Source organism: Oncorhynchus nerka, linkage group LG2 (genome assembly GCF_034236695.1).
Source record: "Oncorhynchus nerka isolate Pitt River linkage group LG2, Oner_Uvic_2.0, whole genome shotgun sequence".
Classification (NCBI taxonomy): domain Eukaryota; kingdom Metazoa; phylum Chordata; class Actinopteri; order Salmoniformes; family Salmonidae; genus Oncorhynchus; species Oncorhynchus nerka.
The window spans coordinates 51,133,293-51,159,356 of record NC_088397.1 but is presented as its reverse complement, the minus strand read 5'-3'; the positions used below and the strand labels follow the sequence as shown (position 1 = coordinate 51,159,356).

The 26,064-nt window shown below is 41.2% G+C and overlaps 1 protein-coding gene across 1 annotated transcript; it reads right to left on the bottom strand.

Annotated features, from left to right (window-relative positions):
- Positions 1-5,102: 5,102 nt before the first annotated feature.
- Positions 5,103-17,800, bottom strand: LOC115137196 (leucine-rich repeat neuronal protein 1-like). Its single transcript, XM_029673347.2, has 2 exons — positions 17,343-17,800; positions 5,103-8,327 (listed from the first exon to the last, which is right to left on the bottom strand). Exon 2 carries the CDS (start codon positions 8,076-8,078, stop codon positions 5,916-5,918), a length of 2,163 nt encoding a protein of 720 aa, XP_029529207.1. The 5' UTR covers positions 8,079-8,327; positions 17,343-17,800; the 3' UTR covers positions 5,103-5,915.
- Positions 17,801-26,064: the final 8,264 nt, after the last annotated feature.

Here is a 26,064-nt window from a genome sequence, read left to right as displayed (position 1 = left end):
CCAATCTGTAAATAGCACACCCAACTACCTCATCCCCATATTATTACTTACCCTGTTGCTCTTTTGCACCCCAGTATCTCTACTTGCACATCATCATCTGCACATATATCACTCCAGTATTAATGCTAAATTGTAATTATTATTATTATTATTTCACCTCTATGGCCTATTTATTACCCTACCTCCCTACTCTTCACCATTTGCACACACTGTACGTAGATCTTTCTATTTTTCTTTTCTTTTGTGTTTTTGACTGTACGTTTGTTTATGTGTAACTCTGTGTTGTTGTTTTTGTCGCACTGCTTTGCTTTATCTTGGCCAGGTCACAGTTGTAAATGAGAACTTGTTCTCAACTGGCCTACCTGGTTAAATAAAGGTTAAATAAAATAAATAAATAAAAAATATCTTAGAGAATATTTGTATTACATGTTCAACTAAATCTATTGACCTGAGCATTTGTATTAGTATAAAATAATGTAATTTTCAAAGAAAATGTAGCATTTAATATAGCTCAGTATTTTATACAGTGTTTCTTGCTCCTCTAAATCAATGGTGCCAATAATGTTGGACCTGACTATATCTATTATTTTTAATGCTAGAGAGTTAACAAAAGTATTTAAGGGGGTTAACCTTCCAGACTGGAAATGGTGTCAAATCGCTACTCAAGGCTTTTACTTTTATATAGTTACATAAATGCGCTAATTGAAGATGTGCATGTTCATGTTGAAGATGTGCATGTTCATGTTGAAGATGTGCATGTTCATGTTGAAGATGTGCATGTTCAATATTTTTTTATACTTTCAAAGGATAAAGCTAAGAACATTAACAACTTCATAGTTAAGAACAATATATCAATATGGAGGAAAATTAAATGTATTCTACAAGAACCAATATAACATCCTAAAAACAAAACCTTTATGGAGCAATCCTTGGATAGCTTTTCAGAATTCACTGATAAATTGGTCTACAAAAACTAAAGGAATATAAACTGGTAACAGGAAATAAATATGTTTCCATGACATAATTAAAAAGTCATTTTGGACTGACCAATGTAGATAGTTTCAAATACATGCAACTTAAAAGTTGCATTTCATGAAATTTTGATTTTAAATATTTTGAACGTCATGAGGGAATCTTGTTTGAATCAGAAAAGAATATTCATATGAGTGTGAAGATATATAAAACCATGCAAAGAGCATATCCAACTGACAATCTCTTAGAAAAAAATATAAACTATTGGAACAAAGACTTAAAAAGTACTGATGTTTTCACAAGATGGAGAGAAAGTTGAAGCATAACTAAAGAAATTACAGTTAACTAAAATGTACACTTATTCCAGTTTAAACTAACGTATCGATTTATTATACAAGAGACACAATTCACATAATCTACAGAACAACGGCAGAGTCATATCTTACTATAAGTGTAAAACTAATAAATACTCAATTATCAATGCTTTCTGTGAATGCAATAAAGTTCAGAAGTTATGGACGGAGCTAGAAAGTTGGAAGCTATTACAATATAAACATACTTTTAACCCTCTTACTGTGTTCTGGTCGAATTGGACCGATTTCCAAGTTTTCTCTCTGAAAAATGTAGTTCATTTAATCTGATTGTCATAACGTTCCATGACGTTGTCCACACAGAGCATCTGAACACACAAAATGCATTTTGATGATGTTCATTACATTTTGAGTGTTTTATTTAACTTTGTACACCTGTGGTGTTCCCAAGTCAAAATGACCGGTGATTAGAAATGAATTGGTGAAACTACAATTAGTGTATACAATTGAGTTCAGGCACATGCCCATTCATCAGATGGACACACTTCCTCTCCCAGACCCCCACATGCATGTGTGTTTGAGCACACACACACACACACACACACACACACACACACACACACACACACACACACACACACACACACACACACACACACACACCTCACTCTCTTTCTTGGCTTCCATGGCAACCCCCACGGGAACCTTTCCCCAATATAATCTTTACCCACAGGAACCACACCTTTTGACATTCTCACAAACAATCGCAATATTGTTTCAATAATATATAGAACTTTTCTCACTGCTTTGGTATATAAAGCTTTTTTGAGGCCTTGCTCAGAATTCATTCTGTGGCAGCACAATTACCAAACAATATTGTCACACCCTGGCCATAGAGAGGCTTTAGTTCTCTATTTTGGTTAGGCCAGGGTGTGACTAGGGTGGGCATTCTAGTTTCTTTATTTCTATATTTTCTATTTCTTTGTTTTTGACCGTGTGTGGTTCTCAATCAGAGGCAGCTGTCTTTCGTTGTCTCTGATTGGGAATCATACTTAGGCAGCCTTTTTCCCACCTGTGTTCAGTGGGAAGTTGTTTTCTGTATAGTTTATTTGCCTTACAGAACTGTTCGTTATTCCCTTTGTTATTTTGTTCGAGTGTTTTGATCAATAAATATCATGAACACTTACCACGCTGCACTTTGGTCCGGTCCTCATTCTGACAAGAGACGTTACAGATATACTGTATGTGAGGCTCTTGATCATATCTTTGATCATGACACTGGTGAGAAGGAGAGTCCTTGTTAAATTTTAAACTTTGACACAAAGTAGTCTGTGATAAATAGCACAATATGTTTCATCTGAGTATTTGTTCTAGTCAAAATAATCCATACATTGTGCTTTTTTAACTCAAAAGCGAGTTGAATGAGCTCAGGTCAATGAGGCCTACAGGCCATAAATAGCAAATAGAAAGTTCAAAACTTGTAATGTTCACAAGAACTTAAGTTAATAAAAAGATCTAACACAATATTAGGTGATAATATATGTATTATTATGGATTTATAATCAGCTACAATGGGGCAGTCGTTTTGGACCGGGAACACAGAATTAATTAACATGAAACTAACACAACAGGAGGGTTAATCTGTCTGTCTGCATATTTTAAGACATGGCATATGGGGGTGTAGTGAGATACCCAATGGTCTGGACCATTCTCTTCTCACCACTCATGTTGAAAAACGTATATTAAAAACTTGGAAATCAATCAATCCGCAATCATTAACACAATGTAAAAATGTAATGATTTACTATTGAAATATTGAAATAGCATGGGCGACTGAGAAAAACAATTGGTACAATTTAAGGCCAAGTGGATAACAATAATGCAGGCACTTGGGATGGAGGTGTGAGAATGTGGTTCTGGTCTGATGAGATGTAGTCGTTGTTTGTGTGCGTCTGTAAGTTGTGTTGTATTTGTTTGTATTATAAAAAATTAAGTTTTCAAAAAACATTAGATTTTACTGTCTGTCCCTCAGTTGTATGTCACCATCTTGAAAATCACTCATTACATATATATGCAAGGACCTTGAGCATTCCCCCCAGTGGCAAACTGTTATCGAGGGAGGGATCTATATTAAATACAATTATTAGCTTCCTTTTAGTATGTCATTACTTTGAGGATTTTATTGATTCTTTGGTGTGTCTAAATCCAAAGTGTCACTTCGTGTTACTCAATTTATAACAAGATGGTGCCAATAGACACGATCACCCTATTTCTAGCTCCTAGCCAACTTTGCAGTATTCTTTTAAATGTTTGTATTATTTCTTACATGATTTGCTCAGAAAGTTCCTTGTATTATTACCTACAGTCGGAAAATACTTTTGGACATTAGATTGGCGGTCACTCACCAGAAATTCAAGCAAAAATGTTACTTCCCTGACCAGGGTCCTTTGTTTGAACTTCCAGAGGCAGTTTTATTCATCACGGGGCATGCACCAAAACACTGATGCCAAAGACAGTGAAGAACAAGTGGGGCCGTAGTCAAACTCAAGCGGTGTGCATACCATCCACCACTTCTGAATATATCACTCGCTAACGTTCAGTCCCAGGACAATAAAGTAGATAAGCTGAGAGTGAGGATCTCCTTCCGGAGAGACATCAGGGATTGTAACATACTTTGGACTATGTACAAACTGTAAACCACATATCGCATAAATCGTATTTATTGTATCTGGGGACTTAAATAAAGGAAATCTGAGGAAAACGCTACTGAAATTCTATCAACACATCTCCTGTGCTACAGACACACATCACACATTCTTGATCAGTGCCCTCCCTTCAGCAAATCAGATCATGCCTCCATTCTGCTCCTCCCCACCTATAGTCAGAAACTTAAACAGGCAGCACCCTTTGTAAGGACTGTTCAACATTGGTCTAACCAATCGGAATCTATGATTGCACCTGGTGTATTCTACTCTTCTTACTCTCAATAGTAAGTTGAGGCCCCGATTGAGTGGCTGTGGCCCTAAGAGACCGCTTATGTCGCTTATTCCTGGAACAGGCTCTGCTCATACAGTATGAGGGTGCAGACAATTGGGAGCTGCTAGCATCTCTCTGAATAAAGCTGTGTTGCTGACTGTAAGATAATGCAGCATTCTGTGCCCATTATCCATCATCACATCCTCCTTTGATCTAAGCTCAGCCACTTCATTCCTCCCCTCAATGCTGCCCACACCCATCTCATCTCATCCTGGGGAGTGGGCATGGCAAGGGAGGACACTGTTGCCCTATATGTCATTAAATGGCAGTGTGAACACTGAAGATCTGTCCTCTGTGCCCGGTGGTCTTCATCACTTTGGGAGGCTTGTCTTGCCATTTACTCCCATATGTCCTCTTCCTGGTTTCCAAAATCTTTCATCTGTGGTTTTTTAGGGCTGTTTGCTCCTCGAAGGCTTTTTGCAGCAATAATTGGAGACTAAAGGGGCAGATTTTAATTACGCTCTGATAATTGCTTTTGCAGCATCTCAGCCTCTGTAGTTAGTATCTCTCCACTCCATCTCTCTTTATCACAATCTACACTGTGCCTACACCTACACTCAAACTGATATAATGCATCATTTACCATAATGTCATAATGTAAAACACATCTTTCCATCTGCCCCGCGTTACATGTTTTCATTTTAGTCATATGGAATAATGGTAAACACCGTCTTTGTTGTCAAAGTAAATGCTTAATGTTTGAAATGAATTTATTATTCCAGAGCCTGTTTTTACTATATATGATGTAACATACAAATAATGACACAAGGTCTGGAAATGGTATAAAAATATGAGGAAAAAAGTATTTTATTTTTGCTTGCTCCTCAATATACAACATACAGTATTTGCGTGTTGAAATCACAACAAACTCAGTGATCGTTGAATGATTCTAGCAAAATCAAAAATAATATTCTGAGAATTTGAAAAAGCTTTATGTCTACTTACCTAGTTATTAAACATTCATATTTCTATTGCTGGTTTATGGTATTTTCTCTGCAAACTTAAGTTCTTAATAAAAAAGTACTGTTTGTTAATGTCAAAAAAGTCAATCAAATGATAGTTGATACAACATTACAGAACAATTGCTAACATTATTCAATAGACAGTATATCAAGTCTAAACTTACTTTGTCAGCTTATATTGTAGTCCATAGACAAATTGGTTTATATATTGCATTGTACAACAGTTAACACTTAAACTGTTTTATGAGAAAAAAAACATTGTATTCTCTAAGAATACTTCCAGAGAAAGAAATCAAAATGGATCCAATTCCAGCTCCAGCAAGTTGATCCAGACTGAATCCATGACAATACCCATGCTATGATATCAAAACAAGTACTCAAAATAAAGCACAATGACTACCAAGTCCTGGGAGCTAAACAAAGCTGCCATATTGACTGTCAAAAAGGGGGCAAGAGGAGAAAGGCAATACACTATACTAAAAAGTCTGAAATATCTGTCTGTTCTTCGCCTCAAATGAGCAAAGCAGAAAACTGCAAAAAAATATTTCATATTACTGTCACACAAAGAAGCAAAATAAGTGACTTTGTGCTCCTAAAATATGTTATTTCTGGTTTACCCCACATGTAGTGGCTTTCACCACATGTAGTAGCTCCGTGTTGTGTCCACCTGGCCTGGTTTGGTCTCTGATGAGGAGGAAACCTCTTTCTCCTTCTCACTGTCCGCCTCCCACAGGTTGATGAGGGGAGGGTAGAGTTCATTGAGGGGGATGGAAGATGTTTTCTGCATGTACTTTTTCAGGGAGTGATTGTAGTTTTTCCTCTTCCACCTCTTGGAAATGTACACAGCCATAGAGGCCAGGCTGATGATGCCGAATATGGTACCCATGACCGCTGCGAGAGCGGTGTTAGTGCCTTGGTCAGATATCTCCACAGTGAAGGCAGCGTGCTTCGTTGTGACATTGACACAGGACTTCTGTGTCTGCTGGTGGATGTTGGAGACGGTGAGACATACCTCATACTCGGTGGAGGGCTGTAGGTGTGTGAGGTTATACTCATGGACATCCACTGGGACCCTGGCTGTGTAGGTAATGTGAGGGTTGTCTATCTTCATTGTGGCAGATGACCACTTGAGGTTGGAGGTCATGACGTTGGAGTTGACCTTCCAGGAAACCAGAATGGAGTGGGACTCAGTCTTCTTCACGTACACTTTCATCAACTGGGTGCTGTCTAAGAGAGTACCATTCACCCGAATAGCAGTCACCCGAGTGTCCGCCCCCTCAGCATTCTGAGCCACACAGGTATACCTGCCAGAGTCCTCGACCTGGATTTGAGAGATACGCAGTGTTCCCTCGCTACTGAGGCTGTATTTATCAGACAGGGTTTCCACCATCACCTTGTTCCCTACAGGTGTGACCCAGTAGATATCTGGCTCAGGCTGGGACATGGCACGGCAGTCCAGGTCCACAGTCATGCCTATGTCCAGGTTCAGGTGGTTGGGAAAGCTGTCGTGGGAGATCATGGGCAAGCACTGCTCTGCTGAGTCCTGCTGGAACAACTCCCTCACATGCTGGCCTCTGACCTCGACTGGAAGAGCACAGAACATGGAGAGGGGTTCCATGAAGCGGATGCTGGTCTTGTTGGAGCTCATCCACTGGATGACGCAGTCACATCGCAGGGGGTTGCTGTGGATGCTGATCTCACGCAAGTTGGGCAGGGAGTCCACAGTGGACTGGTAGAGGGCGTTAAGGGCATTGTTGTTCAACATGAGGCTCTCCAGGGCAGGGACGTCACGGAAAGCCTGGCGGTTCACGTAGGAAAATTTGGGGTTATTAGTAGCCTCCAGCTTGGTAAGCTCAGGGAGGTTATCGACGGCAAAGCGGTCAACGGAGACCAGCTCCCCCATGTTGTTTATGCCCAGCTCTTTCAGCCTCAGCATGTTCTTAAAGTCCCCCTCTTGGATTTTGTGCACAGGGTTTTTGTTCAAGTCCAAGAACTTGAGGTTAGGTAGTTTCTGAAGGGCATTCTGAGGAACTCTAATTAGCTTATTGTCGTAGAAGGAGAGACTCTCTAGGTTGTCTAGTCCCACAAAGGCATTTCCAGGGACGTCTGTTAAATCCATTCCAGCCAGAACCAAGCTCCTCAGGTTTACAAGCGGCTTGAAGTTAAAGTCCAGGATGCCAACAACAGGATTTTCCCCGATCATGAGGATCTCAAGGTTGGGCGTTGACTCAAACCAGCGACTGTCAATGGCCTTGAGCCTGTTGGAGTTGAGATGGAGCCTGAGCAGATTGTGCAGACCAGAGAGGGCGTTTGGGGAGATTATGTTGATCTGGTTATGGTTGATGTAGAGCTCTTGCAGGTTGCTGAGGTCCTGTAGGCAGTAGTCAGGCATTTCAGTAATCTGGTTCTCCTCAAGGTGCAGTGTGGTGAGCTGGGACATGTTGGTGAGGCCCACATCGTGGATGCTGCTGAAGTTGTTCTGAGACAGGTCCAGCTCGGTCAGGTTGAAGAGCTGCTCCAGCTCTTCACTGGTTCTGGCGATGTAATTGCTCTGCAGGAGGAGCACCTGAGTGTCGCTGGACAAGTTGCCTGGAATGCGTGTGAGACGGAGGTCGTTACAGTCCACCGTCGTGGCTTCTCTGTAGGTGGATTGGGGGGTGAACCAGGGTCGGATCTCACACACACACAGCTGGGGACACTCATTATCTCTCTGGATGGAGGATAGACCAACGGATGCCAGAATCAGGCCAGCCAACAACTGCCCTAGTAGACAGTAGATGAATCTCCCTCTAGCCATGCTGTCTGTCTGTGTTCACCGGCCCAAACCCACAGAGGGTTGGACACCAGAAAAGGTTGATGACCTTGGCAGGAGCTGTGTTATTGTCATTAACCAGAGGTTTTGCTGACTTGTAGTTGTATCCCTGTAAAATGGTCCAGGTGGGAAAAGATGTGCAGGGGGTTCCAGTGAAACAGTCCCTGAGTTACAGTGAGCCTCCCACTGTTCAGAGTGTTTCTTTCATCAAAACCTCAGGACTGCACGGTGAGTCTGTAAAACAAAGACAAAAAAAGACTATGGGTTACTGTACAGGTTAGTTTAATGCATGGACAACCAGGAACACATACAGTTGAAGTAGAACAATTACATACACTTTAGCCAAATACATTTAATACAAATTCCTGACATTTACTCCTAGTAAAAATTCCCTGTCTTAGGTCAGTTAGGATCACCACTTTATTTTAAGAATGTGAAATGTCAGAATAATTGTGGAGAGAATGATTTATCTCAGATTTGATTTCTTTCATCACAAACCCAGGGGGTCAGAAGTTTACATGCACTCAATTAGTATTTGGTAGCATTGCCTTTAAATTGTTTAACTTGGGTCAAACGTTTCAGGTAGCCTTCCACAAGCATTTGTCCTGATAGAGCTGGTGTAACTGAGTCAGGTTTGTAAGGCCTCCTTGCTCGCACACGCCTTTTCAGTTCTGCCCACAAATTTTCTATGCGATTGAGGTCAGGGCTTTGTGATGACCACTCCAATACCTTGACTTTGTTGCCCTTAAGCAATTTTGCCACAACTTTATGCTTGGTTATTGGAAGACCCATTTGTGACCAAGATTTAACTGATGATGTCTTGAGATGTTGCTTCAATATATCCACATAATTTTGCTTCCTCATTATGCCATCTATTTTGTGAAGTGCACCAGTCCCTCTTGCAGCAAAGCACCCCCACAACATGATGCTGCCAACCCCGTGCTTCACGGTTGGGATACTGTTCTTCGGCTTGCAAGCCTCCCCTTTTTTACTCCAAACATAACGATGGTCATTATGGCCAAACAGTTCTATTTTTGTTTCATGAGACCAGAGGACATTTCTCCAAAAAGTATGATCTTTGTCCCCATGTGCAGTTGAAAACCGTAGTCTGGCTTTTTTATGGTGGTTTTGGAGCAGTGGCTTCTTCCTTGCTGAGCGGCATTTCAGGTTGTGCTGATATAGGACTTGTTTTACTGTGGATTTAGATACTTTTGTACCTGTTTCCTCCAGCATCTTCACAAGGTCCTTTGCTGTTGTTCTGGGATTGATTTACACTTTTCGCACCCAAGTTCATTAATCTCTAGGAGACAGAATGCATCTCCTTCCTGAGCGATATGACGACTGAGTGGTCCCATGGTGTTTATTGTGTACTATTGTTTGTACAGATGAACATGGTACCTTCAGGCGTTTGGAAACTGCTCCCAAGGATAAACCAGACTTGTTGAGGTCTACAATTTTTTTTCTGAGGTCTTGGCAGATTTTTTTAGTTTTCCCATGATGTCAAGCAAAGAGGCACTGAGTTTGAAGGTAGGCCTTGAAATACATCCCCAGGTACAACTCTAATTGACTCAAATTATGTCAATTAGCCTATCAGAAGCTTCTAAAGCCATGACATAATTTTATGGAATTTTCCAAGCTGTTTAAAGGCACAGTCAACTTAGTGTATGTAAACTTCTGACCCACTGGAATTGTGATACAGTGAATTATAAGTGAAATAATCTGTCTGTAAACAATTGTTGGACATATTCATTGTGTCATGCACAAAGTAGATGTCCTTACTGACTTGCCAAAACTATAGTTTGCTAACAATAAATGTGTGGAGTAGTTGAAAAACGAGTTTTAATGACTCCAACCTAAGTGTATGTAAACTTCCGACTTCAACTGCACAGCATAAACAATTTGATTTATGAGACAGGGGGTTGGTGAAAAGTAGTGTCTGGTGTAAATGTAAGGGTATCATATGTCTAGTCATATCATGTTAACCAGAAGTGACATGTCAGCCATGTTAAATAGAACATGAATGTAACACAGCTCATGATGATGTTGAGAGCAAATCTTCTTTTTGGCTGTCGTTTACATCTTCATCTCCCTGAGAGATTGTTAATGTGAATTATGCGGCATCATCAGTTGAGGAAAAATGCTAAATCAGATCCTTATAATGCAGGCACAATTAAAATAAAAATTAAAAAACTTGTATATACTTGGACACAGATCAAATTCACTTGAGTGCTTTCATCTATCCAACAGGCCCATCAGCAATAGATAATTAGCGTCTCCGCACATCATTAAATACTCTGAGATATGTCAGTATTCTCCATGCCTCTGAAGAAAATAAATGATGGCAAAAATATGTTCCTAGATTATTAATGAAAGAGCCCCTGTGTCCTGGTTTTGGTACAGGAATATGGTGGATTTCTTTAACAGGTGTTGTGTATTTCTGAGAGAAGCCTTCCGTGAGCATTGCAAGTACAGTATTTTGTAAAAAAGCATACATCACACTTCTCCTCAGCCTCAACTGTCAGTTATTCATCCAGAACTACTTTTGTCCAAGGACAGGAATTTCAGGAGAAGGACTTGTAAATCCAGAATCTAGTCTTGTGAGGAGCATAACAGGAGCACTGGCATCTTCCATACCATACAGTGCTGACTAACAAATAGGCCACAATACTATTAAACCTCAAGTTAATATGTGATATCAATTAACATTGACTTTAATTGTGGTAATGTTCTTGAACATAATGATTTCACTGACAATTGAGTTGGTTCCTAGGCTTTTGCTCCCATCACTAAAGAGTGTTAGTGATTTTGCAGAGGAGAGGCAAGCACATATGCCCACTTGAGCAACTACAAGGTTCTGTAATTGAGTTCTGAATGTGGCAAGTGGAAATCAATAAGCACTGATTCCTCCCTGTAACTACCGGAACATTCAGACCATTTGAAATAGTGCTTAACTCTTTGAGTACCAACCTGTTCTGTATGTGTAGTAAAAGTATATAATGTAGATGGGCTAGCTGGCTCTACCATGTTGGAATCCTGTAGGGCATTATAATCTGAGCAACACTTAAGAAACCCCGTAACCTAACTAGGTGAATTTACTAAAGGAGGTATCAATCTCAGTGAGTGAGTACTGCATTGCCATAGGCCTTCTTAACCTAACAGAGTCTGTGGTCAACACTCGCTAATAGGCTTTGGAACTAAAGAGCTGACTAATTCATCTGAGTGCAAAACTGCTTGGCAACAGAACAAGGGTGACATGAAACAAGTTTAAGCTCTTCCTGCACAGGGGATTTTTCTCCTGGGACAGGGTGAAATAAGGGTTATACAGACATGTTCCTGAAGCTAAAGCAGAATAAGTGAGTGGTTAGTTAGAGGTGGAGATCAATCCAAGGAAATGGAACAGTTGAAAACCTCAGGAGAGATTTTTTAATTTTTTTTATTAACCTTTATTTAACTTCGCAAATAAGAAAAAAATATTATTTACAATGACGGCTTAGGAACAATATTTTTTTCTTACTTCCGAATAAAAAAACGGCCTTGTTCAGGGGCAGAACGAGAGATTTTAACCTTGTTAACTCGGGGATTCGATCTAGCATCCTTTCGGTTACTGACCCAACACTCTAACCACTAGGCTACCTGCCGCCCCGAGATACAGCTCACTGTCTAACTTTAATTAAAAACAACTGTAGCCGATCTAATTATGTTATTCACTGACTATTCACAGAAAAACAACATATTCAAACCATTCTGTTGAAATGTAAGAAAACTGCTTATTATTGGACCCTTATGTCATTGCACTAATGCTTTTAATGCACTACAGCATGATAGTAGTGTATGTATTCTGAACACACCGTTTGAGACAAAGGTTGAGCCAGAACAGAGAGTCCTCCGACAGCCATTACTGATAGGCTTAAATAGGCTTAGAAGTAGCCCACAATGCCTCAAAAACACATAAAAGTGACAAAGTTATGCAAGTTCTTAAATCCTGAAGTTTAAGGCAATAAATATGGAGCCTAAAAGGTTTCACAGGGTAAAGGATTGCCATTGATACCATTGGTTTAAATCTGATATTTCATTTTACTCCTACTGTAGTTATGCATTCTCTCATAATGCCTTCATTTATCACAATGGGGCTAATCTGAGATTCTGTTCATGACTCCGAACGACCTTAGAGATGGGACCATTTCATTGTGAGAGGTGACATTTAAGAGGCCATCATTTCATGTAAGACTTTGTGTTCCAGACAAGGGCTTCAGTTTAAATATTATCTAAAAGGTCTAAGCCAAAGATTAAACACATACACGTTTTTGTTTCTTTTACTCTCGTAGCTTCCCTGACAACAGTTGAAACCAATGAAAACAAAACAAATATTGTTGTGTGCACTTATCTCTGTCAGACCGAGATAAGTGTCATTAAACATGTACAAGTATAAATATGGTTATATTGGAAACAGTTTAGTTTTATAAGGCAGGTGGGGCGGGTGGGGGGGGCACATTTAAGAAATGTATATGAACGTTTAAGTGGTGTGGGTGTATCATTACTGCCTGGACCCATGACAATACAGCTGAACAGAGCTTGTGAACTTGGCCAATGCTGTGTTAATAAACAGCTGTAGAGCCACGTTGACACTACCCTGAAACAGCCCTGACCGTGTTCTCCTGACCCAGAGGGCTCAGAGCCAGAGGAAACTCAGCCTTGAAACCTGGCCTCCACAGCCACACAGCAGGGGGGGGGGAGAAAACAACACTACATGGAAGGAAAGAAAGAGAAAGCTATTCAGTTTGAATCACGACAGCCTTTGTATCTTTCAATGGGGGTACTTAACCTAAATACAGCAGTCACAGTTAATACTATGTGATCCTATGGGTAAGTGATTTGAAGATCACCATTTTCTGTGATATTGTAGTACAGCCTGAGATGTGTATGTGTATGAATTCATATGGGTACAAAGCTACTTTAGCACATGATATGTAAGTGCAAAATTCCTTGGTATACATGATTCTTGGGCATCATAGGTTACTGGTACGCACAGTAGTCGTAGCTTGTCTGCTATGAGCCAAAATGGCATATGACAACCATGAAAAGGACTATTTATGAGCGATACACCTGTCATTGTCTATCCAGAAAACTCTCTGTCCTTTGTCAAGAACACATACTACTTCTACCTTGGTGCACCTGCTACAACATGTAATATCTGCTAAACTGTGTACACGACCAATACACTTTGATTTGATTTGAATGCCAACTCGCAAAACAGTGTCAATCAAAAATATGTTTTCAACACCAAGTTATTGCAGTCAATGTTACAGTATGCTATTCTGTTTCGTGTGAATGTTTCCATGTTGGCTTTCATCTGATGTACTCCATTTTAAATATAAAGAGACTGCGACAAAATAATGACGTTCATGGTCTGACTGTGTGTCCTTGAATGGGTGGTAATGGAAATAAGGGTGTTCTTGAATGGATGGTAAAACTAAACAAAAGTATGTATGGGAAAATTCAACATTTACAGTGTATACAATACTTCAATCAAACCCCAAGAGGACAACCGCACAGTAAATATCTGGTACACAGACACTCAGGCTACACATAATAGACACACAACACAGAGCTTTAAAAAAAATCTAATGTTAGCTGTACTCTTGTTATATAGTTACACATTACAATACAAATCTGTGTAATCAAATAGAAGAGACTGTGCTGGGAAATCTAATGGTTCACTTCACTACAGTACCTCGAGTCGTCAGATAAAACTGAATCATGCAAAGAATACATGAATACAAATTGACAATTGAGAAATATTTGAGTTACAGGATTCGTTTTGAATGCGGATGGTTAAGGATTTGCTTGTTTCCAGGTCTTTGATATGTAATGAGGAGTGAAATCCATTTTTTCCATGAGAAGGGTGTTTACTTTCAATCCTGTGTACACAGTGCATATTACTCACAGAGATGTGAACAATAGAAGACATGAAATCCCATCCCGTAATTCTGACATCTAAATAAACAAGATAAGGCTTCCCTTAGGGACAATCAAATTTAAGTCAATTCTCCACCACCACCAATCCCTCGAGAACTCCCTCTAAACCAAGTGAATAAACGAATTCCAGAGAGGGCCGAGTGTCTGCGGGTTTTCGCTGCCTTCCTTGTACTTGATTGATGAATTAAGGTCAATAAATAGTAAGGAACTCCCCACACCTGATTATCTAGGGCTTAATTGAAAGGAAAAAATAAAAACCTGCAGACACAAGGCCCTCCATGTAATGAGTTTGACACCCCTGATCTAAATGGACACTCACGCTCAAATAAATGTTTTTAAATATTCAAATGTAACCTTTACTGAACTAGGCAAGTCATTTAAGAAAAATTATTATTTACAATGATGGCCTATCCGGGCCGGTTTGTGCGCTGCCCTATGGGACTCCCAATCACGGCCGGATGTGATACTGCCTGGATTCAAACCAGGGACTGTAGTGACGCCTCTTACACTGAGATGCAGTGCCTTAGACCGTTGCGCCAGTTGGGAGTCCTATGCTAACTCTATAATTGAGTAACAATGAGCAATACAAAATGAGAAAGTAGATTTTCAACACACTCGTTCATTTGAGTAGTGTAAACATGAAGTCAAAGACAACGAAAAGTGTTGATAAGCACTGAGGCACTCGAGGGGCAGGCTTGAAGGGTGCTCAGAATCCATTATTCTGATTCCTAAAAGCCCATGAACATTTACACCTCCGTAAGAGTCTGATGGGCTGGGATTGGGAAAGGAAATTGGTAGCTAGCACAGAGAAGATTTTTAAGAACAGTAAGTATTAAAATAACTATATTCCCCTGAAAGGGTGGGAGAGGTGAAATAAGTTACATACAGGAGAGTTTGGGAGGGAAGTATGTTGTACAGTATGATACGAGGAGCAGAATCAACTGGCCGGCTCAAGTTATGTCCTGCATTAAATGGTTCAGCCTCTTCATGTCCTGTCAACATGAGAAGATGCATGTTGATTATAGGCTAGATTAGAATATGACAAATATTAATATTGTACATCTCTGTAGTCATAAGATATCTGTGAGAGAGGTGTGTTGAGTCTTTCCGGTATTAAGAACACTGTAAAGTGAAGCGTTACCTGAAATGTATGCTCGTATATTTGTAGCCTGTGTCGTTAGCACTGAGAAAATAGAACAGTAATGTCCCACCACTAAGCTTGGGGTGTTTGGGCCCCTAAGCCCACTGTAAAATTTCCATTCTGCACAGAATGATTTCTTCAGCTGATTATGAGGACAGAATTAGTTGAACAGCTGCTGAGCCTGTGCCATGCTTTATCTCTGAGATCCACACAAAGACTAATGTGTTGCAACACCCTCCACCCACCCCTCCCCAGCCCCCCTATCCCCAGCCCCAAGGGAACTCCCTTCTCCATGGTGGAGAGCATTGTGGCTTTCTCAGCGACTCCTAACAACCCTGCCTGGTGGACAAACACACGCACCCTATTAGCAGGCCTTTGTCACAGAGTGTTCTCACAGTAAAGTGTGTGTGTGTGTGTGTGTGTGTGTGTGTGTGTGTGCGTGTGTGTGTGTGTGTGTGTGTGTGTGTGTGCGTGTGTGTGTGTGGAGGGGGAGGGGGAGGGAAAGGGGGGAAGGGTTATACCCCCAGGGTAGACAGAAGAAAAGGCCAGACCCCTCATCAGGCACCTTGCCACTCTTCTGCCCCTCCTCTAATACTTTGTTCTTTGAGTTTTGATAAATGGATTTGCCCGCTGTTCACTGTCAGTTCTGGTCTTGGATTGTAACTTGACATATCACATGGGGCTCACAACAAGGTCAAGTGTTGTGTCTTTAGCATTACTCATCTCTTTATTTGAACTGCTGTAAGAAAAAGGTCATCCTCAACACTTTATTCTTCAGTCTAGACTCTGACAGCCTATGCCATACTGCCAACACGGACTGAGGCTCAGTAGGCAAAGTGATGACTTGACAATTCTAGCATAGGCAACTTGAAACCACAGCAATGAGTGACATTGTATAAAACAATGAAAGTCTGTAGCTAAGTGATAACAAATGACAACTTTAACAGACTGACCGATAACAAATTGGATTCGGTTAGAACTATAATTTTGGATGGTCAGTCCTTGAATCAATAGCTCTGTCTATGAATTTGAGAGTGGTTACATTTCTCCAACCCCATCCTTCAGCTTTTTACCGAAGTATGGGCTGGGATCATCTTCGTTATTGTTTCTACTGTTGATTACTGCTTTAAAACAGTGCCAAAGATACTGCTCCACTACCATAGCCTAGCCTTAGTGTTGACAAAAAACTGTTGGTCATACAAAGGGGGAATAAGAGGCTTGTGAGACAATAGTCTTTAAGTTAATAACCTCAGCTATTGCATATGAGCAACAGCTGCAAAACAGCAGACGCGTATATACAATGACAATAGGCTACCCCACTCCCCCCCCCCCCCTTGTACAACCTGTTCTCACTTAGATATTCTTGAAACATTGAACTTTTTTTCCTCACAGACCGGTTGCCTGTTCGAATTCTGCCGATATAGACTACTGAAATAATCGAGACATCTGCCCACATGCATTTCGCATCTATATGCAAATCACATTTTCCCTACGTTGTGTGCACCACGCGAGCCTACCTACATTTATGCGCAGCGGTGAGCCACACGAGGATCAAAGTTTGTTTCCGAGCACGTTATCTGACGCATTGAGATGTTGAAATTTGTATAATTCTGACTGTGAATGACCGGAATATAATTACAAGAATAATAGATGCAGATATAAAACAACAGGCAGAGTAGTCTTAATCCTGATCAATTATATAGATCGCCTGATATTACATTATTATAGAAATCGGTTGTCTATTAGTTATTATGTCGTATAAAAGGTTATTGCCTTGGGTCCCTCCACCCCATGCAAAACAAGACATGCCCTGGCAGTGATGCAGTAACGGTAGGTTGTTGGCAAACAAATACAATTTTGTTAGGGAAATGTCCTTCACAGAAAAATTGATACTATGACCCCTGTTTTTTCTGGCCACGTTTAACCTTATTGTGAAGGTAAGTGTCAGACAATCCGTGCACAGCCACGGAGTTCCAGTTTTCATAACATCCACGTCCACCTGTTCTCATAATACTGCAAAATACCTCGAAAGAGCATGGCAGGCTACAAAATAAACAACTTCCGTTTAATATATTCGGACTTTGTTCAAACACTAGCCTAATTAAAGCAATAATTGTAAGTATTGGCCTCACCTCGTTGACATGCAATCCCCTCTCTTCTCAGTTGCATCCAGTTTCTTTGGACATCAGTAAGGTTTATGCAAATAGCCTTCACCTCTATGCGTCAACAGCCTACATCCCCAACAAATGCATACAATAAATACATAGATAGCCTGAACGGATTCCTTAAATATGATCATGTACAATTAATCTTCCTCTATTCCATGTGATTCAAGCAGCAACTCGGGTAAGTTAACCTTCGAGCAGAGCATAGTGCAGATTGCAGAGACATCCAAACGCCAACTGAAGCCACATTGACTAGTTGCCTGCCGATATTCTACTCTTCGCCCGTAGCCCACTGCTCCTTCAAGGAAAATATGAAAACAGCACCTGGCGCTGTCCGGACGAGTCAGCTGATTCCTGACTACGCGATTGGCTGCTGGCTGGTGCCTGTCATTCTCGCCCAAGCATAGCACCATCTGTTCGATGATTGTTGTGATGGGGACAAAGGCAGGCGCTAGGGCTGCGCAGTTGGAGAACGAGGGGAGTGGATAGAGAAACGCAAAGGGGGGCACTTTTTCTTGATTTTCCTTGTGAGAATGTCTTCTGCCTGCGGCCCCCTCCTTCATCCAGGCTGCATTGCTACGTCTGTTGCCCCAGCTTGACAAGGAGACAATGTGCCTCTTTGTTTTGCGGTCGTTAAGTTGCTCTGATTAAAGTTGTTTAATATGCAACCCATTCTATTTGTTGCTCCACTTGAACGTTGTAACATTGTATACTTTTAACAAATGTCAGCAATAACTGGAGGGGTCTTTTTGTTTTAATAGAGACATATTGCAGACCTTCAGCAAAGTTGAATTGGCTGATTAATTATTGACAGTCTCACCTATTTTAGACCAGATAGACAGAACCCTAGGTTCATGGCAAGACCTGAAAAGGATTTACATCCCAAACCAGATCTTTTCAGGTCTCCCTAGGCAGTGACTCAGATGTAATGGACCCAACACATTATTCAGTGTTGTAGTTGCAGCATTAAGATTTGCGCAATAGTGTATGATGGCATCACATTTATCACAGGGGACAGTTTTAGTATGCATCATTGCGTCCTGTGTCAAAAGGTTGGCTGGTCCTCATTAATGTCCTGTAGTTCACTTCATTACTCCCTCTTTGTTTACAAAGCTCTGCTAGGCCTACACGAGCTTCAGACTTGCCTAACTTCGGTGTTTGAAGTATAAAAACGTGAGTTACAAAACGCGTTCACAGGGTTGGTTAACTCTTGAGGTTCCTCAGGTCTCCACTGAATTAGGTCAATTCGCTTTTAGTTTTAATGCAGCTCACTGCTGGAACAATTCACAGATCTTATTAAAATAGAGTGTTCTGGTGCCACTTAGGCACCAGAACATGTCTCAGTGTAGACTCCTTGTTAAAATAAAGGTGAAATCAAATAAAAAAAATAAAAAATGAATGATGCTGAGAATCCTTTTAGTGAGGGTTGAACCCACATGAACCCACTCCAGGTTCAGGAACACACGAGGCTGTGTGAACCTGCTCATGCAACACAACCCTGTTGCCATGTCTCAAAGTACATGGCAACAAACCAGAGGGAAGCCAAGTGAAAGCTGAAAGGGTTGAAGTGGAAGACCTGCATGAATAATTGCTCCTCCACCTCTATTCTCCATCCATCTCCTGCTCTCTTCACATCCATGTGTTGCTGGAGAGCTTTTCTTTATTAGAACAAGAACTATGCACTCCAAGCAATCCATGTCATTTTGAATACAGTAGACCTAAATGTTTTTTCTGGTAGACACCCCTTACCCTGCTCTGTAAATGTCAAAAAGGTCCAGTTTATTTTCAAGAAAGTGAGGCTTGATGTCACTTGGACTGCTCTCCTTGAGTGTTCTTCACTTTGAAGCACCTTGATCTCAATGCACTCCACAACATGAGATAGATGAGACATGCACACTCTTGAAATCGAAGGTTCATGACTGGCAAGATTAACTATTCCAAGTATATGCTCAGTGATTCATTCCAGTTGAAAGTGAACACATCAGGTTGAGACTGAAATCATAACAGGTTTAAAGATTTAATCCTGAACCTAATCTATCCTCGATCCACGATCCCTAGGCATAAAAAGACTTATGTGTTTGTGAACTGATTGACTGGTCAAACATGATATAAAAAGGACTGATACCAAGCCTTTAAAAAATGACCCTGAGCTTTCATCCTTTCTGGAAAGATAAACTAAACCGTTTTAGCTGTAGACCAGAAAGTAGATCTTGCAGACTGTGCAAGACCCATGGCTTCAAAACCTCCCTTGGTGAGGTGACAGGAGAGGTGGGCAGGGAGGAGGCAGGTAGGGAGGAAAGTTCTTATCGACTCCTCCCAGGGCCCTGTTTGTCCGTCCCTGTCCACGGAGAGAGATGAAGACAGATGGCCAGCTCTGGCCCTGATAGAGAGAGGCTGCAGTGAAAGCACAGGCTGTCTGGAGCTGGATGGGCAGATGGATTGATCAAATAAGGTAGGGAGGAATGTCAGGAAGAAGGCTCCATCTTGCACCGCTACCTCTTCCAGGTGTATTGTGGTGCTATATGACAGTGGAGCTGCTTTTTGATGATTCATGTCTGTTCATATCGGAAAAATGCAACATTGGGGTGATCACAGGCATCGACTGTTTGTAATTAAAGCAAAATTATGATGTATTGTTACTCATGAGAACTTCACAGCCTTTTCATTGAGGAACTTCTCGAAGGGACATCTCCCACCGGTCATGCCAGTCTTCGAAAGCCAAGTCAACAAACAGATTACCGACCATTTCGAATCTCACCATACCTTCTCTGCTATGCAATCTGGTTTCAGAGCTGGTCATGGGTGCACCTCAGCCACGCTCAAGGTCCTAAACGATATCTTAACCGCCATCGATAAGAAACATTACTGTGCAGCCGTATTCATTGATCTGGCCAAGGCTTTCGACTCTGTCAACCTCCACATCCTCATCGGCAGACTCGACAGCCTTGGTTTCTCAAATGATTGCCTCGCCTGGTTCACCAACTACTTCTCTGATAGAGTTCAGTGTGTCAAATCGGAGGGTCTGCTGTCCGGACCTCTGGCAGTCTCTATGGGGGTGCCACAGGGTTCAATTCTTGGACCGACTCTCTTCTCTGTATACATCAATGAGGTCGCTCTTGCTGCTGGTGAGTCTCTGATCCACCTCTACGCAGACGACACCATTCTGTATACTTCCGGCCCTTCTTTGGACACTGTGTTAACAACCCTCCAGGCAAGCTTCAATGCCATACAACTCTCCTTCCGTGGCCTCCAATTGCTCTTAAATACAAGTAAAACTAAATGCATGCTCTTCAACCGATCGCTACCTGCACCTACCCGCCTGTCCAACATCACTACTCTGGACGGCTCTGACTTAGAATACGTGGACAACTACAAATACGTAGGTGTCTGGTTAGACTGTAAACTCTCCTTCCAGACCCACATCAAACATCTCCAATCCAAAGTTAAATCTAGAATTGGCTTCCTATTTCGCAACAAAGCATCCTTCACTCATGCTGCCAAACATACCCTTGTAAAATTGACCATCCTACCAATCCTCGACTTTGGCGATGTCATTTACAAAATAGCCTCCAATACCCTACTCAACAAATTGGATGCAGTCTATCACAGTGCTATCCGTTTTGTCACCAAAGCCCCATATACTACCCACCATTGCGACCTGTACGCTCTCGTTGGCTGGCCTCGCTTCATACTCGTCGCCAAACCCACTGGCTCCATGTCATCTACAAGACCCTGCTAGGTAAAGTCCCCCTTATCTCAGCTCGCTGGTCACCATAGCATCTCCCACCTGTAGCACACGCTCCAGCAGGTATATCTCTCTAGTCACCCCCAAAACCAATTCTTTCTTTGGCCGCCTCTCCTTCCAGTTCTCTGCTGCCAATGACTGGAACGAACTACAAAAATCTCTTAAATTGGAAACACTTATCTCCCTCACTAGCTTTAAGCACCAACTGTCAGAGCATCTTACAGATTACTGCACCTGTACATAGCCCACCTATAATTTAGCCCAAACAACTACCTCTTTCCCAACTGTATTTAATTTATTTATTTATTTTGCTCCTTTGCACCCCATTATTTTTATTTCTACTTTGCACATTCCTCCATTGCAAAACTACCATTCCAGTGTTTTACTTGCTATATTGTATTTACTTTGCCACCATGGCCTTTTTTGCCTTTACCTCCCTTCTCACCTAATTTGCTCACATTGTATATAGACTTTTTTTTTTTTTTTTTTTACTGTATTATTGACTGTATGTTTGTTTTACTCCATGTGTAACTCTGTGTCGTTGTATGTGTCGAACTGCTTTGCTTTATCTTGGCCAGGTCGCAATTGTAAATGAGAACTTGTTCTCAACTTGCTTACCTGGTTAAATAAAGGTGAAATAAAATAAAATAAAATAAAAAGATCTGAAGGTCTTGTTGTGTAGTTCTTCAGGTCTTGATACATGGTCCTTGGTGTAGTCAAATGGGCCTATCACACACAAGAGAATATAATGGCGGTAAAGACTATATTGTCTCATTAAGATCACGACACACAGATAGTTGCTCCAGTTGTGATAGACTCTTTGGCAAGCGTGTCCTGCTTTCATTCCAGAGATTTTGTATTCACAGTATCGATGCCGGGTATTGATTCCTCCCATTAACTTGTGCGGTAAACAGTGTGGTTTATCAGGTGTTGTCATCTGCTTCCAGTATGATTCTCTGTGAATACTAAAGTCCACATCGCATAACAAGCGTTAAATGGGAGCTCGGGAGGACAAACAACAAACACATTTGTGCTTGATGTCTCCGTTTCTAATATCCCTTAATCTCACAAAGGGACATTCCAGGGTCTCTGGAATGGCCAAAAAGCTATCACTCACAGCTGCCAGCTGCAACTGAATGACTGTGATGTTTTATGTGAAATGTTAGGGGGTGTGAGGAGAAAACTAAAACAGTTCAGAATATGGACCATGTAAGGAATACTTATTGGTAACTAATACTGTTTAGAAGTGCGTATATACATATAGCTGTATCAAGTGAATTTGTTTCCATCGGTTTAACTTCACGTCTGATGATGGACAGTGATAACAGAGAGTGTGATTAATGTGACTGATGATCGTTACTCATGTCCAGGATGATGTGTCAAGTCGAAGTGAGAGGTGCTGTGGGAGAGTCTGGTCAGCCTGTGAGCATGATGCCTGGCCAAAGTGACATGGCATTTAGCCGTGAGTCAGCCAGGAGGTCAGCCTGTCAGGACCATTGACCGTCAGCCATGTACGTGCCTACTGACACTACTTTGAGGAGGCAGCACCAGATGGAGACATTCACTCAGCCTCATATAACTGTTCTACAGAAGTATCAACAGTATCTCCCTTCACACTGCAGCCCTACTGACTGAATGTGATCGAGTGGGAAGGAGCTCAGACACTCCTCCTCTTGGACAAGTCAAACATCGTCCCACTGCAGCACATCGTGACCTTTCTCTCTTTGAACATGATCTTCTCAACATTCACCACAGATCACACTGGTCTTTCCTGCAACAGAGCACAGCCCTGCTCTTCCCAGACTTGTCCAAAGCAAAAGTGGTGGATAAATTAAGATAGTTCACTCAGGTCTACTGAACTGGGTGTGTCTCCCATAGACACCAATTGCATTTGCAGCTGGGCCTGGTGTACTTAATTCACTGACTTTCATTGAACTGAAAAAAGAGAGAGAAAAAAATCAGGGAGGGGGGTGGTGTCTCGCTTCCCCTTTAGTTTCTGTTTAAAGGTCTTTTCTGCTCTGCATAGCTCTGAAGGCTCTTCCAGCCCTTTTCCTACAACAGTCATGTCTCACACCACACTTCTCGCCTCCACTGGCTGATTGAAGTTTGTTCATATTTCACTTGGAGATGAGAATAAGAATGTAGGGCAGGCTTAAGCCAGAGCCTCTGCAGGATATTGAGACCAACTTGTCTTCTTAATCTGCTACCTGAGGCAGAGGTAATTGCAGATATGTTACTGTTAAGTTATTTAATTTCCATTCAACGTCCCATTCTTGCTTGTAATAAAGGATGCAGGATTATGGCAGTTTAGACATAATAGTTTCAAAGCACTGGCCAATAGAAAAGAAGGTTATGTTATCATTTCATCTATTGGAGGAATCCACAGTTGTATACTTCCCCTTAACCAGCACATAAACAATCTGGTGACATTAGTTCCATTTAAAGTCACAGGACTTGAACATGACACATGCTAGATTCATGAGCTCTCATATTCCAGCTGAACACCTATAACATTAGCATGACAAAAATAATCTGTGAGTGTGTGTTTTCAGAAAGTATTCACACCACTTGACTTTTTCCACATTCCACATGTTCTGTTACAAAGTGGGATTAAAATGGATTTTATTGTTTTTTTTGTCAACAAACTACACAAAATACTCTGCAAGGAAAAATAAAACACTAACATATCTTGGTTAGATAAGTATTCAACCCCCTGAGTCAATAAGTGTTAGAATCGCCTTTTGCAGAGATTACAGCTATTACAGGGCCTTTCTGGATAAGTCTCTAAGGGCTTTGCACACCTAGAATGTACAATATTTGCCCATTATTCTGTCAAATTGGTTGTTGATCATCGCTAGACAACCATTTTCAAGTCTTGCCATAGATTTTCAAGCAGATTTAAGTCAAAACTGTAACTCGGCCACTAAGGAACATTCATTGTCTTCTTGGTAAGCAACTCCAGCATAAATGCTGTCTTGTGTTTTAGGTTATTGTCCTGCAAAAAGGTGAATTCATCTCCCAGTGTCTGGTGGTGAGCAGCCTAACCCACATTTTACTCTAGGATTTTGCCTGTGCTTAGGTCCAATTCCTTTATTTTTTATCCTGAAAAACGTCCCAGTCCTTAACAATTCCAAGAATATCCATAAAATTATGTATCCACTACTACTTGAAAATATGGAGAGTGGAACTCATTTCGTATTCAGGACCAAAAAAAGTGAGTTGCTTTGCCACATTTTTTTCCATATTACTTTGGTGCCTCGTTGCAAACAGGATGCATATTTTGGAATAGTTTTATTCTGTACAGGCTTCCTTCTTGACACTCTGTCAATTAGGTTAATATTTTAGAGTAACTACAATACTGTTGATCAATCCTCAGGTTTCTCCTATCACAGCCATTAAACTCTGTAACTGTTTTAAAGTCACCATTGGCCTCATGGTGAAATCCCTGAGCAGTTTCCTTCCTCTCCAGCAACTGAGTTAGGAAGGACGCCAGTATCGTTGTAGTGACTGGGAGTATTGATACACCATCCAAAGTGTAATTAATAACTTCACTATGCTCAAAGGGATATTCAATGTCTGCTTTTTTTATTTTGACCCATCTACCAATAGGTGCCGTTCTTTGAGAGGCATTGGAAAACATCCCTGGTCTTTGTGGTTGAATCTTTGTTTGAAATTCACTGCTCGACTGAGGGACCTTACAGATAATTGTAAGTACAGAGATGAGGTTGTCATTCAAAAATCATGTTAAACACTATTATTGCACACAGAGCGAGTCCATGCAACTTATTATGTGACTTATTAAACACATGTTTACTCCTGAACTTATCTAGGCTTGCTATAAGAAAGGGGTTAAATACTTAATGACTCAAGACATTTTAGATTTTCATTTTTAATTCATATGTAAAAATATTGAAGAACAGAATTCCACTTTAACATTTTGGGGTTATTGTGTGTAGTAGGCCAGTGACAAAAAATCTCTATTTAATTTTAAATTCAGGTTCTAACACAACAAAATGTGGAAAAAGTCAAGGGCTGTGAATACTTTCTGAAGGAACTGTACAGTATGTGTACATCTGAGTGTGTGCCTCCAGGTATGAGAGTCCTCACTGCCCCCCCCCCCCCCCCCCTCCTCCTCTCACTTTCAGTAAATAACCACCCAGGTGGCGTTGGGGAGAAAATACCAAATGTTAGTGCTTCTGTGTTCAGAATGGCTCTATCCTCAGGCAATGTGATAGCTAGTGACTGTGGGTCAAAAGTGAGAATCACAAAGTGGATGTCTGGGGATAACAAGGTCAGGGGTAGTGCAGTGATAGGGATGGGAGGAGACAGGCAGGGAGAGAAGATATCGCAGATAGACTAATAATGCATGCATTGCTACAGTTGCCAGGCAGATTTGATAGCTTGACGTTGGCTATGCAGCCTGTCCTTTCCCTGACTGGGGGAATCTCATCTCTTCTGCTTGCCTACGCTCTCTCTTTCTCCCTCAGGTCTAAAAGGTTTTTATCCTTCTCTCTTAAACACACACACACATACACACAAACGCACACTCACATGCACACACACAATACATAGCTAACAGAAATATTCAGGTTAGATAAATTCATAAAAATGGAGGAGCTGGAAGTGAACCACCTCAGTACCTGAGTATTTCAATAAATAAACATCCAGTAAGAGAGTTTTGCTATAAGCTGTCACTCATGAGAGATGGTGGTAGTGTAGTCATCAGTTAAACATCCACAGGAATCCCCCAGCATTTCTCCTGGGGAAGGTCCACTACCTCTGCATCACTGGAGATCGCATAAATTAATTTACTCAGCACATGCACAGGACCACGCCTTTTAAATACTGAATAACCTCTATCTAGTATCTACACATGTGCCTTTCATGGGCTGCTATACTGTACGGCCATCTCCCACAGAGTAGTGAGACAATAAAGTAGACGAG

Excerpts from the sequence above, each read along its gene's own strand:
- LOC115137196 (XM_029673347.2), bottom strand. The coding sequence starts at position 8,078 with ATGGCTAGAGGGAGATTCATCTACTGTCTACTAGGGCAGTTGTTGGCT.